The 15,529-nt window shown below is 36.5% G+C and overlaps 1 protein-coding gene across 6 annotated transcripts in view; it reads right to left on the minus strand.

Annotated features, from left to right (window-relative positions):
- The window catches only part of Dgkb (diacylglycerol kinase beta), a 772,948-nt gene that overhangs the window by 457,645 nt on the left and 299,774 nt on the right, over nt 1–15,529 (minus strand). For all 6 annotated transcript variants that reach the window (XM_008828356.3, XM_017796961.2, XM_008828359.3 and 3 more), the window contains one exon: nt 15,272–15,346. In XM_008828356.3, coding sequence (XP_008826578.1) covers nt 15,272–15,346 — 75 coding nt within the window. The remainder of the gene's footprint in view (nt 1–15,271; nt 15,347–15,529) is intronic.

Raw genomic sequence — 15,529 nt, forward strand, 5'->3', positions numbered from 1 at the left:
TTTAAGCATTTCAAAGCAAAAACAAGCATCTTTATTTCCTATTATTCTGTTCAATTTATATTCACAGTTGCATGTATGCAGTTACTTATTTTGCTTACAATTACAAGTTTGTATGGCTCCACAACTGCCCCATAGAGTCACAATTGGTTTTCTAGCTTGCGATGTGATACTTTTTTTGAAACTGTAGTTAGTCTAGAAAAAAGACTTTTTATTTTTTAAAGATAAGATCTTATTGAAGCTTTGACTGGCTCGAAACTCAGTATGGCTGAACTTGAATTTGTGAGGACCCTGTGGTCTTAGTACTCAAGTACTGGAATTGTGCATATGAGTCAACATGACAAGCTGGAAAAGCATTCTTAATAACTTATACATTGGTTTCTAAAACTCAGATGGCATCTATAAATACCTTAGACATATTGATATTGTTATTATAACTTCAACATCTTTTAAAAGATGAATGCAAGAAACATTTATTTCTCCTGAATTTTCATGCTATAATTTATGCTACAGAATGGTGGTGGGAAGGGAGGAGGATTTAAATGGTTTCCTTTAGACTTTGATGAGATCAGCTTCAATGTGAGGACTCATTCACCTAATGCAATTGCCCCATAGTGTCAGCTAAAATAAAAAGTAATTATAGGCATGGTTGCCCATGTCAAACCATTCTCACTTTATTTTCATAATAAATTATAAAGTTTAAGGATGTTACAAAATATGCTTTCTTTTAATAAATTTAGTTAGACTTCTGAGATTTTATACCATTTGGGAGGTACATTCCATCAGGACAAGTGGGATAGTTATACCGAATAATCTGAACTCATGTTCATGAACATGTTAATGCTGTTATGATTACAATCAGAACCGATTTCAAGTATTTGGGTAAATAGTCTAGTGAGACATTAATAATTGATACATTCATTATCTCTGTATATCGCAGAAACATTGCATATGTATGTTTTAGAAGTGAAAGAAAGGAAAAAAGATGAAATGAGAGAAAATGTGAGAATTATTCTTAGAAACCTATGATTTTATCTCCCTGCTGTAGAACGTAAAAGACACGAGAAGTCAGTACACAGTAGACTCTGTAAGAGGGTTCTGTTGACTAGTGTATAGCACAGCTTAGTAAACAATGTTAAATGTGAGGTTTCTTTCAAACGGTTCGTTGAGAATTGATGTGTTGTGTATGTGTCAGCATATATGCAGGTGTTTGGAAGGTCTATGACTGAGTACAAGTACAGTGGTAGACTGTTTTTGATGTGAGTACAATTGAACTGAAAACACGATGCTGCATTCCAATAAAATAGAAATGACACATTCTTTCAGATTTTTCAGTAAATAAACTTAGGATCCCTTTTAATGTTTCCAATTCAAAACCACAGAGATAATTTACTTTTCAAAGTTCACAATTTAAAATTAGCCCCCAATACAAAATAGAGATTAATTTTCTAAAGTCAGTTTAATAAATCTACTCAGATTCATTCTTTCATACTGTTTTCATGATTAATAAATAGGGTAAGTTTTTATTCCATAGGCATCAGATGATTCCAGAGTTAACTTGGAATTTGATATACTAAAACATTTAAAAGGAAATAAATTGACGCTTTATTAGAAAAGGTTACTTTGCCTAGGATAAATTATGAAAAACTACCTGAAATTTGTTAAATAAAAAGTTAACAGAGCTTAGTATGGTATTTTCATGCTGTGCTTAATAGTACAAATACGTAATGAAGTTTATGGTCATGTTACATGAGCTCTCCTCCTTGAACATACTAAAGAACATGCATACATCCTGTGTTTATAAATGTATGATCTTGGGTCTTTGTGCTTCTTTTTTCAGTCCCCAAACCCTGGGGCCGGTTCTCATACAGTGAGGCTGACTGTTCTGTAATAATGGATTTCTCAGAGGTACTGCTTTTCATTGCTGCCTAGGGGCACTGGCCTGTGTACCACTCTGGGAGACATGAGCACAGATCTCAACTGGGATAAGAGGTAGCAGGGGCTGGAGAGATGGCTCAGCGGTTAAGAGCTTTGGCTGCTCTTGCAAAGGACCTGAGTTCAATTCCCAGCACCTACACGGCAGCTAACAACTGTCTATAACTCCAGTCCCAGGGGATGTGACACCCTCTTCTGACCTCCACAGGCATCACACAACATGGGTGCACTTACCTACATGTAAACAATATACTCAGACACATGAACTAATAAATATTTTTCATAAAAGAGGTATTAGCAGTACTTCAACGGAAACCATTACTTGACTTGTGTGTGAGAAGAGCTGAGAAAAAAGTTTGCTTCTGGTCATATTTCAGATATAATGATTAAATATTAAAGTGAACACCCTTCATTGGACAGTGTCTTATACACCACTGAACAACAACATAGCAGAACCTGAGTGTACAAACTGGGAAGTTGCCAAGCCATTATCACCACATTTTAATGTGATGTTCCACTTAATAATGATACATACTCAAATCTACAGAATTCCTAGGCAAAAGCTAAATTGCACCAGAGGCTGAAACACCAAAACATACCAGGAGAATCCTGGGTGTACTCAGTTGCTACATTCACAGCAATTCTAATAAGCTTTGTCAGAATCCCCCTCAGAGCCATCCTTCCTTCCATTTCAGACCCTTGAGCTTTCTTGCTAGTGTTTCCCAAGCATGCAGCAACTATTTCATCAAACTGCTTTTGCTCTTGCTTTTCCCACTCTTTTCTACAATTTTGCCATGTGCCTTTGCTCCCTGAGCTCTTTTGTGGCTATGCGTGGTGAGTTCTTCCTTCATCAAGATGCTTAAAAGAGCCACATAATTCTTCCTGCCAACACACACGTTGTCTACTTTCTCAAATAAAACAATATTTATTTGTTTAATGCTTATTTTCCTTTACTAAAATGTAAACTATGAGGACAGAGAATATTGTCTATGTTTTCTAAGTGGACTGGAAATATTGTGACTAATTCCTGGCATCTGGAAAGTTTTCTGATTCTGACACTTTTCTTCATTAGCCTGAGGATTAGGATCCTTAATTTTTTATTTATTATTTTCTTTTTTGTGTATGAGTATTGCCTGCAAGTATGTACATGCACCTGTTGCATGAAATGCCTGCAGAGGTCAAAAGAGGGCATCAGATTTCCCGGGAACTGGAGTTAGGGATGATTGTCAACCACCATTGGGACTCAAACCCAGACAATGTCACTGCTCTTAACTGCTGAGCCATCTCTGTAGCCCCAGGATGATTAATCTTGATTGTTAACTTGATGGGTATGCTGGTTAGTTTTTGTTAACTTGACACAAGCTAAAATCACTTGGGAAGATGGACCCTCAATTAAAGGATTTTCTCCATCAGATTGGCCAGTGGACATATCTGTGGGGCATATTTTTGATTGCTATGTGATGTACCTGTGGGCAATACCATCCATGGGAGGGTAGGCCTAGGTTGTATAAGAAAAGTAGCTGAGCAAGCCAGGAGAGGCAAGCCAGTAAAGAGTGTTCCTCCATGTTTCTCTGCTTTAGTTCATGTCCCATATTCATACCTTGAGCACCTGCCTTGGCTTCCCTTGATGATGAACTGTAACGTCTTAGATGTAATAATTCTTTTCCTTCTCCAAATCTCTTTTTTAAATGTGCATGAGTGTTTTTTCTTGCATGTATGTAAGTGTACCCATGTCAGGCAATGCCCACAGATGTCATCAAATTGCATGTGGGATCCCTTGGAACTGGATTACACATGGTTGTTAGCTGCCATGTAGATTCTGGGAACTGAACTCACCCAGTTCCTCCGCAAGAGCAGGCACTGAGCTATCTCTCCAACTGCCCCACCCCTCAAATTGTTTTTGGTCAGGGTTTTAGCACAGCAACAGAGAAGCAAACTAGGACAAAGATATTTAGCATCACCAAGGAAACACATCTCGGGACATGTTTATGAGGGATTATTTAGATTAGCTTAATTGAGAGAGAAGGTTCATCCTAGATGTGGTTGTGACATTTCATTGGCTGGGTCTGGGACCCAATACAAAGGAGAAAGTGAGCTGAGCACAAGCGTGTTTCCTGAGTGTGGATACAATGTGACCAGCTTTCCTGTTTCTGTCACCAAACCTCCCTTGCCATCATGGATTGCACCCACTGCAACTATTATACCAAATAGACTCATCCCTCCTTGAATTGCTTTCTCAGAAATAAGATGAGTAAATAATCAGGGTGCCAACATACTTCCACCATGAAGCGTGGTGGACAAGATAACAGAAAATAACACTCAAAACAGTTCATGCTATTTATTATAAACTTAGCATTCATTAAAAAAAAAATCAGCAGGTAAGCCAGGCATGGTGGCGCATGCCTTTAATCCCAGGCCAGCTGGGGCTACAGGGAGACCCTGTCTCAAAAAAAAAAGAAAGAAATCAGCAGGTTAATGGATGTCTGTATATAAAAGAATGGGTCATTTCCAACAGACAGTTTAGAAGAAATTATTCTTTTTTTAAAATGGGAAAAATTGTAGGCTGCCAAACTCAGAGATAGTTTAATGCATAGAAATATATAGTTAATTCAACAACATTAAATAAAGAATTTGTACAGCTAAGATATCACCAGCACTTTATTTTCCTGACTGGTTTCATCTTTGCTTAGTCCTTTCCATGTTGAAATGCTTTATATAACTGCTACCATAATACAAATACAATTCTGATTGTCATTTGTCATATTATATATATATACATAAACATATATGTCATAGTAATGTCTTCATAGTAAACAATAATGGTTGGATAATATTTACTCCCAATTAGTAGGCCTAATGTTTGAACATTTTTCTTTTTTTAGTGTGTCTGGAAGCCTTAATAAATAATGGTCTCTAAACAATGGTACTTGCCTCTCTAATCTAACTACTATTAGGCCATTTTTTAAAACCACCTAAATAGTAAAAGTTCAGATTTTTTTCAGCATCTTTAAGGTTAGGATGCATTTAATAATCAATATAGTGATCAAGGCTGTAAGACTTCAAACCAGGAAACACATGCAAGACAGTAAACTTGATGATTCCAATTAGAACAGCATACTATGTGTTTTGTTACTTTTATTAATTTATGGATCTTTGTAGTGGACGTGAATATTGACAATGTGATGCAATCCCTCTAGTCCCCAAAGCACTCTGAATTATGCTTTTGTATTTAATTTTGGAAGATCTTGCATTACATTTTGTAGTTAATCCTATGAAGAAGTGGGCTGAGTGACTCACTTTTACTGTAGGGAATTAACTGATTTTTGTAATTTTTGGACATTGCTGGTAGAGTTGGATTGAATTTTGATAAGCACTTTGTTAATTTTATGGAGATTTTGTTTGTCTCTCTGACATTATTCTACAGCAAGAGACATATGTAAAAGGTCATAAGCTCTGATTCAAGAGGGATTTTATTAAATTAAAAGATGGCAGAAAGTTTGTTATATAAAATGGTATTTTAAATTAGGAAAATAGCAATATTTGTGGAATCTGTTATGTATCTTCCAAATTGCACATTTATTTTAATAGGAGAATATTTTCAGAGGTTTTGCTATAGAAATATGTCTGATATTTATGCTATGTGAGTCTGTAGCCTGACTCTTAAGTTTTAGTTTTTGAGTAATAGATGTTTTTATATTCAGTTCTGGTAGATAAATAAGAATATATACGAAGTATCTTCCTCAAAAATAATTGATTATCTCTATTATGATGAATGTCATGAAACAAAATTTCCCTATTTTAAGAATATTATCTTGGGGCTAGAGAGATGGCTCAGTGTTCTTACAGAGGACCCGGGTTCGGTTCCCAGCACCCACATGGTGGCTATGAACCATTCTTAACTCCAGTTCCAGGGGATTCTGAAGCCCTCTTCTGACCTCCATGGCATTGCATGAAACAGGTGCACTCATTATCTCTTATTCTACTTCAATTCATCTAATACTGCTGTTTTAGCTCCAGTTTTTAAAGATTAGAGAATAAACTATCTGTGCTTTCTTGTACTTTAGATTCAGAAGGCAGCAAACAATTTCACAAGTACCCAAAAAGCTTGAAACTGACTTTTCATAAGTAACACTAGCATGCGGGGAGTGTATAAGTAATGTGGGTATTTGGGTCAATGGTGAGGAAGGAAAATAATCTCAGTCTATGAAGGCCAAAGAACAACTTACAGCATAGAACTCATATTTACCAACTACATTAGACCTTCAGATAGTCTTCTTTTCAACTAGTAACATGGGTCAGGAATGAATCCACCTTTAAAAATATAACTTTGAAACATAGAAATTGGGATCAGAGAAAAGATAAAAATAAGGAGATACTGTAGAAACACACATACACACACACGCACACATGCACACACTCACACTTCAATTCTAAACGTGAATATAAAAATGAAAATGTCCCCAAAATTTATAATGTAATAAATAATTTTCATGAAGGATAGTTACAATGCTTCAAGAAAATCACTTTTTTTTTTTACTGAAACAAAGTATCACAAAAGGAAAATAAATAAATTAGTATATAGGTGAGTCAAGTGATTTGGTGTGTTGTAAAGGAAACATGGGGGAAATTAAAATAATGAATGTTATAAAGTCTGAGGTGACACATATATAGAGACAGATATAAATATATACACATATATATTTACATGTATATGTAAATTTATTGTAGGATTGAAGAAGCAATAAGCCATAAAGGGCGATTAAATTAAAATGCCTGAATCACAGAGGATACTGGATTGATAGAAAGACTCTACGAAATAGAACAATTCATGAAATTCCATGTTGAAAGAGGAAATGTGAAAAAAGTTCCCCCTTTCTGCAGATCTGTAACCGAGGACAGCACAGCTAGAACCAGGGGTGGGAGAAAGCTCCAGTGAGCCAAGTGCATTGAGATTAAGCGAGCAATGACATTACAACCCATCCAAACAACCACCTGCAGTGTTCGCATTGAGGTAATGCAGAGGAACACATACACCTGCAGTCCTGCTCTTTGGAACCAGTGTGGACATGGGTATCAATACTCTAACACATGATGTTGGGCATCATAGTGCACTCATGAAGAGCTTTTGGAGGGTCTATTTTATTTGAATCTATAAAATGCATGTTTAGTTCCTACCTCATCAGTATTTTCTAAAGCACTTCTATAAAAATAAAAACTATTTTATTTTTTAACAATTTAAGAACATGTAGGTGCTGGGATTCAAACCTGGGTCATCTGAAAGAACAGTCAGTACTCTTAACCACTGAGCCATCTCTCTGGTCCCCCAGAATATCATTTAGTGATCCGGATTTACAGATATAGTTTTCTTTCAAATTACAAAGGATTGAGGACTCACTCAATATAGAAATAGTTGTGAAATGTTTAATGTTTATATGGACAGAAAGAAAAATATAAACTGAAATTAAAAAGAACAAATTTGAACAAACACTAATGATGGCAATGATATTTATGAGATGGTATCTTCAAATAAACATTACATGACGCAAGGAAATGAGCAAAGCAAAGAATAGATGGTTTATGCAAGACATAGGAAAGGTTAGTGCATGTGAGAAAAGGTACATGTTTGGAGTATTTTTGGTTGGGATCTCTTTTGATTATAGGAAATCATAAGACGGGATAGAGTGACAATGGAATAGAGTTTGATAGGTTTATCAAACAAAGTAGTGAAATGTACTGTCTCTAAAATAGAGTTGTCATTTATCCAAAACTAGGCCAATGAAATATTCTTCCTTTGAACTTGAAGCTTTAGCAGAAAACCACCAAGATCAAAATAGGTTGCTCATTCATCTTTATGTGACAACCTATGAAAATAGTATAAAACAATATTAACTGTGTAATAGACCTAGTACTTTGTGTGGAAAGTCACTCCAGTTCTGTCATGTTTATAACATCCATAGATGCACTGCATTCACTAAGTCATTGGATCTCCATGCTGTCTAGAGAGTCACCTGGGAAGCTTCTAAGATATTTAAACGACTGGGCACAATACTCAGACTCTATGAATCTGACTGCACTGCCACCCAACCAGCCATGGCCTCAACGCCTCTCTATTATCTCAGAGGGATTTCTTCATCCCAATACTAATAAATATGAAAAATGAGATAAAAATATCAACTACTCATTGCATTCTGATAAAATAACCAGAGTAGCAGCAAGCACCAGCCTGGCAATTCAGCATGCCATTTTATTTTCTTATTCACTTTATTTCTTGTTGTTTATTGAATTTTTGCTTATTTCATACAGAACATCTCAATCAATCTTAATTATCTTTATGCCCCCTTCCCCGCTGGCACTCTCCCATAGTTCCCCCACTGGAATTCAGACATTTTGTCATTGGTCTTAAAGCCTATTATGTCGAGTTAGTGTCCCCAGACATCCCCTCAGTACAAGTTCATCTACTGAGGTCTAATCAACCCATCTAGAGTTTCTTACTTTAGGAAGATCAGCTCTTCCTCACAGATCAGTAATCAGTTGCCAGTATTTCTCCAGCTAAGATTGGGGTAAGCTGTCCATTTCCCCAGTTCTATGTTGGGTTTTTGTTTGTTTGAGTTTGCATGGGTCCTGTGCATGCTGGCATCATTGTCACAGAATCATATGAGCAGGGTCCTAGGAGCTTATAGGACTCTATTTCCATATGGTCACTCACCTCCTCCCTGGCTCTTACAGTCTTTCCCCCTCCTCTTCAGCAATGGTCCCTGAGCCCGATGTGGATGAAGCTTAATATAAAAGTCCTGTCCAAGGACCAACATTCTGCAGACTCTTAGTCTCTACACTTTGGCCATTTGTGACATTTTGTGTTCCTGGCCATCTGTTACACGAGGGAACTTCATTAATGAGAATTGAGATATTCATCATTATCTTCTTTACCCCTTGTTCTATGTTCTGTGAGCCTTAGGTGTAAAGGTTGCATTGTTGTCTAGACACTGACCCTTTATCTTGGCTCATAGGGTGAAGACAGCTGTAGTAAGCCCCAGTTATCATAATCATAAAGAATGATTGGTTTAGGATTGGAGGACTTATTCCATTTTAATAAAACAAAATTCTTAAGACTGGATGTTTCTCTTTCTTGGGATGATTGTAGATGAAGTTAACATTTAAATTGATAGTTGAATAAAACAGATTGCTTTCCATAATGTGAGTGGGCCTTGTTAAATCCATTAAAGGTCTGGATAGATAAAAGCTTGACCCTCCCATATACAAGAAAATTCTCCTGATAGATACATGATAGATACATAGACAGACAGATAGAGATAGGTGGGTAGAAAGATATACAGATGGACAGACAGATTTATATAGACACATCCTATTGGTTCTGTTTTTCTATAGGACATTGAGTAAAACGTACACTTTTTGTTCATTATTTTGTTTTTGTATTTGGGTGACAGGGTCTCAGTAGGTAGTGCTGGACAGCCTGAAACTCACTGTTCACATCAGGCTGACCTCAAACTTAGGGCAATCATCCTGCCTCTGCCTATTAGTAATACTAACAGCATGTCTGGTGACTTACTTTTGAACATTTTCTCCATTCTCTTGCTTTTCAGGTCACATGATTTAGATGTTTTGAAACAAAAGAAAAAGGAAGTAACCAAGAGTAATAATGAAGTCTGCATTGAGCTAAAGCTGAAATCACCACCTGGGTATTTTTCAGGTTTTTTTTAGACATAGCACTTAACAAATGGCCATAAAGGTGAGTCTGATATTTGCTACTGTCACCTACACTGCCTTGCGGAGGGAAATCAGTTTGCTACTGTACAGATGGAATGGGAAATGCTAGCAGGATCGTATTCACCGTCATTGGTTTATCCTTTATCTCCTAGGTAACACAGGCTAACAGGCAAGCTCTTTTTTGTTTAAATGTCATTACAAAGTTCTTTAAATCATTCATTCTTATTTGTTTTTGAGCCTTGGTTTCTAATGGCTATGCCTGTTCTCCAGTCTTAAGTCATTCATTCTTTATAATTTGGGTAATGGGTTCACTAAGCTGCCTTTACCCTATGATCCAAGTCAATGAGTCAGTGTCCAGACAGCTGCTGCTCACTCTGTCAAAAGAAAAGACATTGTGGAAAATATCTCTCTGCCTCTAGTTACGCATGAGAGAAAGCTGTGTGGCTAGTCCTTATAGCTGTGCTGAAAAAACTTTGTAATAAAATCAAGTGTCTGAGAACAAACCTGGGAATCTTGGATACACAGGACTGATATTATCATGTGCTAACACGGCAATCTGTAAAGGTACAAGATCAAATAACTTTGCACTAAACAAACAATACTGCTCATGTTTCAGACTCATACTCAATAGGTAAAATGTTCCAAGCACTTGAGTTATAGGTAGGAGAAAAATTTCTGTTAGATTCAATTGCAACTTTTGACCACCAGTAAAACCAAAAATACAGCTTTGCATGTGTTTCTTTCTTCTTTTACTAAAATGTTACTTGTTCACCACCTCACCCCAGTCAAAAGAGTTATCATGAAGAAATCTAACAACAAATATTAGAGAGGATGGGGAAAATGACCCATTGTTCATTGCTGGTAAGAGTGAAAATTAATACAGCCATTATGGAAATAAGTTTGAAGATTGCTCCAAAAATTAAAAATAGAACTATCATATGATCCAGCTATTGACCCAGTTATTTTGCTACTGGGCATATACTCAAAGAACTTCGTATCCTATCAGAAAAGTTACATGTACATCCAAGTTTACTGCTTCTCTTCTGTGCATGATAGTAAGGAAATGGAACCAGCCTAGATGTCCATTAACAGATGAACAGGTGAAGAAAATGTGGTACATATAAAAAGGAAATATTAATCAGCAATAAATAAAAATTAGAGTTATGAAATTTACAGTAAAATGGATGGACCTTGAATCTATAATGTGTCAAGGTGGCTCAAACTCTGAATGAAAAAAAAAAGTTCTTCCTTATATACAGATTCTACCCTATAATGTCTATGAGTATGTATGTAAGCAGGTGTTAATGTGGGCAATGTCTAAAAACTTAGAATTGAGACCTAGAGAAGTTAATATAGGTGATGAGGCAAGACAGAATGCAGGCAGAAGGACACGCGAGTCACAAAGCTAATAAAAAGTTAAGTCATGCTCTAGTTTCAACTCATCGTACCTTCCCTGCCTCGCTTTGTGGACACACGACTCACAATTCCAGGCATTAAAGCAGCAAGAAACATTTCTGCATTTCAAAGTAATCTGACACGTGTTACTCCTCTGAGGCAGTGGTGATGAAAACCAGGCTTTCTTGGTGATTCCTTTGACTATTATAGTGTAAGAGGAATTAGATATGATTTGTCCCTGAACTGACCCATTTGGAAAAAAATGATTTTTAAAAATTTGTTATAGAGGAAAATTTTCCCTTTTCCTCTTCTGCTTGAAATTATATTAAATAGTTCTATTATAATATCATTCAATAAAAATCAGCCTTGCTATATATAAAATGTAGTACGGTGTTTTAAAAAATGAGATATCTCACTAGGCATCATGGTGGAGGCCGCCAGTCCCAGCACTCGGGAGGCATAGGCAGGCATATCTCTGTGAGACTGAGGCTATCCTGGTCTAGATAGTTAGTGCCAGGAGACCTAGGGCTACAGGAAGAGGAGGAGGAGGAGGAGGAGGAGGAGGAGGAGGAGAGGGAAGAAGGAGAGGAGGAGAGGAGGAGAGGGAGGAGGAAGAGGAGGAGGAAGAGGAGGGGAAGGAGGGGAGGAAGAGGAAAAGAAAAAGGAGGGGGAGGAGAGAAGGAGGAAGGAGAAGGAAGACGAGGTAGCAGAGGGGCGGAGGAGGAGGGGAAGAGGAGGACGAGGAGGGGAAGGGTGAGGAGGAGGATGAAGAGGACTGGGAGGGGAGGAGGAAAAGGGGGAGGAGGAAGAGGAGGAGGAGCGGAGGGACGTCGGGAGGGGAGCAGGGGGAGGGGAAGGAGGAGGAGGAAGGGAGGAGGAAGAAGAGGGGGGAGGGGGGAGGAGGGGAACGGGAGGAGGGAGAATGGGAGGAGGAGGAAGAGGAGGAAGAGGAGGAGGAGGGGAAGGAGGAAGAGGAAGGCGAGGGGAGGGAGGAAGAGGGGAAGGAGGGGGAGGAGGAGTAGAGAAAGTTAAAGAGAAAGATAAAACACCTCTTATTTAAAACTATGATTGTAGTTATTCTTACGCATTTCTGCTTACATTTGCATATACTGAAAGTCAATGAATTAAAGAGAGAAGAGAATCCTCATAGTAAATAATTTCCAAGAGAACAAGAACTTAACACTGGGCATAGTAACTATTTGACAAGTTGGAATTCTACATGTGAGGAACAGGAGTGTGGGTTTTGTTGAATGCTTGTAATAGGCTCTGCCCTAGTTGTTAGACTGTGGGAAACATCTATCGCCTTTTCTACCAGAAATTCTTTTATCATTGTCTTTGAGGAAATAATTCATTAAGACAGGTCTCACAGAATTGCAGTCAAACTTCCTAATTCTAGGCTAGTCAAGACTATGAATCAATATCATTTGTTTCTCTCTGAGATTTTGTGCAGAGAGCAGGAAGAACATTCAGAATCAGTTCTCAGCAGTAGCTCCCATGGAATGTCTGTCCCTGGAATTTTGTTTCTTTAAACTTCCCTGACTCCTGTCTTTTCTGAAAAATCATTTCTCATGGTTCCTAACAATGTAATGAACAACTTCACAATTTTTCAGTAAACTTTTACTCTAAGAAAAGTATATGCCTCTTGTTTATAGCAAGATAAGTAGGACAGCATATTTTGCAATTGATCATGAAAATGACAAGAATATATTTTCACCTATCAAATTAGCTAAAAATAGAAATGGCAGAAGATAATTAAAGGAAATCATAGGAAATATGCACTCTGTGATGTTCCTGGGACTATAATTCAATATAAGCTTTTTGTAGTAATTTGGGAAAAATGAATGTCATTAAAACCGAAAATATTCTCAACAAGGGAATTTTGCCCATAGTACTTACTCTATGAAAAGATGTTAATATCCTTTCAAAACTACACAGATAGATCAGCAGAAAGCTTCATTTAAAATGAATTTGAGAATTTTGGTAACAAAAGAAAGCAAATAATCTAAGCATTAATCAATAATGAAGAAGCTAGTAAACGTCTGGACTGTTATATAGTCCTTAGAAACAATGAAACTATCAATGTACACATAAATGAAAAAAATGCCCTCTTCTGTATTTTGAATAAAAAGAACAATTTTTAGGACAAAACAAGGTTTATCTTCAAGTTATATAAAAATCTATCCGAAACATATGTACATATTACAATATAATGAGAGAGTGACAAATTATTTAACATATGCATAATGAAATTTTGAGAGATACTGGAATACAATGATAATCATCAAGGAGTGGAAGTTGAAGGACCATGACTTTTTTCCTAAATAATATTCAATATAGTGAAATAATATTACAATTATAGATATACATATGCATATAAAACTACCAACTTTAATTTTTTATTTTTATTTTATGTGTATGCATGTTAACCCTGATTATATGCAAGTTGCACCCAAATTGTGCAGTACCCAAGTAGGCCAGAGGATGGCTTTAGATGCCCTGGAACTGGAGTTACAGATGGTTGGTTTCCTCGTGCTGGGAACTAAACCCAGTTCCTCTAGAAGAGCAGGCAGTGCTTTTAAGCACTGAGCCATTGCTCCAGTCCCAAACTATCAATTTTAACATATTAAAAGAGAGTAGATAATATCAAGATATACAGAAACAAAAGAAGAAACCAGTCATATAATACATATTTTAAACAGTTGAAAAAAATTAAATGCCCTGATAAAATCAATGTTATTGCAGTATACAAAGTTACAAAATCACCATGCTATTATTAATTATCAATTAGTGAAATGACAAATATTCTTGCTAATGAGTACAATTTCATGAAAAACATATTATGTGGCAAACCAACTGCCATGTGCTTGGGAAATGTCTGCCCGTTTAAACTCACAACTGTCCTGAGAGTTCATTCCATTTCTATTTTTACAGGTGTGACATGGAAGAGATATCAGGGTTAAGTTGCAAAGCTTGTAGTAAGTATAACAAAGCTCTGATGAATGATGAGATGCCAGGAAATCCAGGATGGGGATAGTTTGAGTGGACCTCCAGGGACCTTGGAATGTATACATCTCTGAATTATTCTTCCAATTCTCTACTCATCAGAACAAGAGCTATTTTCTCTGAAGTTCAGAGGATATTAAAGAGAAAAGAAAAAGCATGGTCCTACATCAGCTTCTGGGTCAACCTCGTGACCTGACCTTGCCTTGGCTTTGTCTGCACCAGGACTTTCTGCTTGTGATTCTCCTAGCCAACAGGCTGATGATGAGCCTCTGTAGCTTACAGGGTATGAAACTGAATAAGAAAACCTGATTAAATTCTATAGTAAGTATTTAGAAATCTGTCCTGGACAGCAAGCAGCAAAGGAATGGTGAAAAGACAAACGCAGTTGTAGGAGATAACAATAACTGCTGTATTTATTAACATATTTACATGCACTATCATGGTGTAAATCTTATTTAGAGTTTTTAATAGGACATACCAATTTAATATTGAATTTCTAGTTTCTGAGAAATGTCATACAAGGCTTTAAACCATACTTCGTTTTCTGTTGCTGATGATGTTTTAAACATGAGATACAAAAGCTTATGCAACTTTCCCTGCTTTACGTGGGCTAATGTTTACTGGCACCCGCATGGAGAGGAAAGAGTTCACTGCAAGAAGATGACATTAATTATTTAACTAGGTCAAGTTAATGATAATTTAGTTCAGTCCCTATTTACAACATCAAAAGTACATAGTTCATGTTGAAAATTTAATTGTATTCCACTATGTCTTACCTATTAATAACAAAGTATGCTATGAGGGTGAAACTCATTAGATTCTGCAGATAGTAAACGAAAAAATTGTATTAGGATTTCTATCCTTAATTACTTTCTTTTTCAGTCTGCAACAGATCTATACTTCATCCTTAACAAGTAAAATTAAGCAGTTCTTCAAAGATGGCTTAGTAGTTTATATACTTGTTGTATGTGTGCAAGTGTATCAGTGATGAGTATTAGTAGTAGTGTTCATAAGTTTTAGAAGAAAAATGAACTTGAAATGAGCTAACTATCTCAAAAAATATTATATCTCCGTTCCTCTTATGAGTTGACATCCATTTTTTTAACATACTCATCTCTCTGCCCAAGTCAAATAACATTTCTAAGCAAGTCATTCTTGTTATTTAATTAGTTACTATTAAGTGAGTCAATGATAATGATATTATCCTTGAACTTACCCTGGCATCGGTCCATTTCCAGCAAGACTGTAAACCTGACGAGGATTTAGCAGATACTGGAATTTTCTGTAAATTCTATAAAGGTGAAAATATGGGGAGATTTAGTGAAAACCTGTAATAATTTCAAAAATTACTACCATACCTCAGTATTATATTTATTATTGATATTTGTTAATTCATTATTAACAATATTAGATACATAACAGTTCAAAGAACTAAGGGTACTCAAAAAAGGACATGAGCATTATAGAGAAAATA

The sequence above is a fragment of the Nannospalax galili genome, unplaced genomic scaffold (assembly GCF_000622305.1).
Source record: "Nannospalax galili isolate Female #2095 unplaced genomic scaffold, S.galili_v1.0 scaffold452, whole genome shotgun sequence".
In the NCBI taxonomy this organism is placed as follows: domain Eukaryota; kingdom Metazoa; phylum Chordata; class Mammalia; order Rodentia; family Spalacidae; genus Nannospalax; species Nannospalax galili.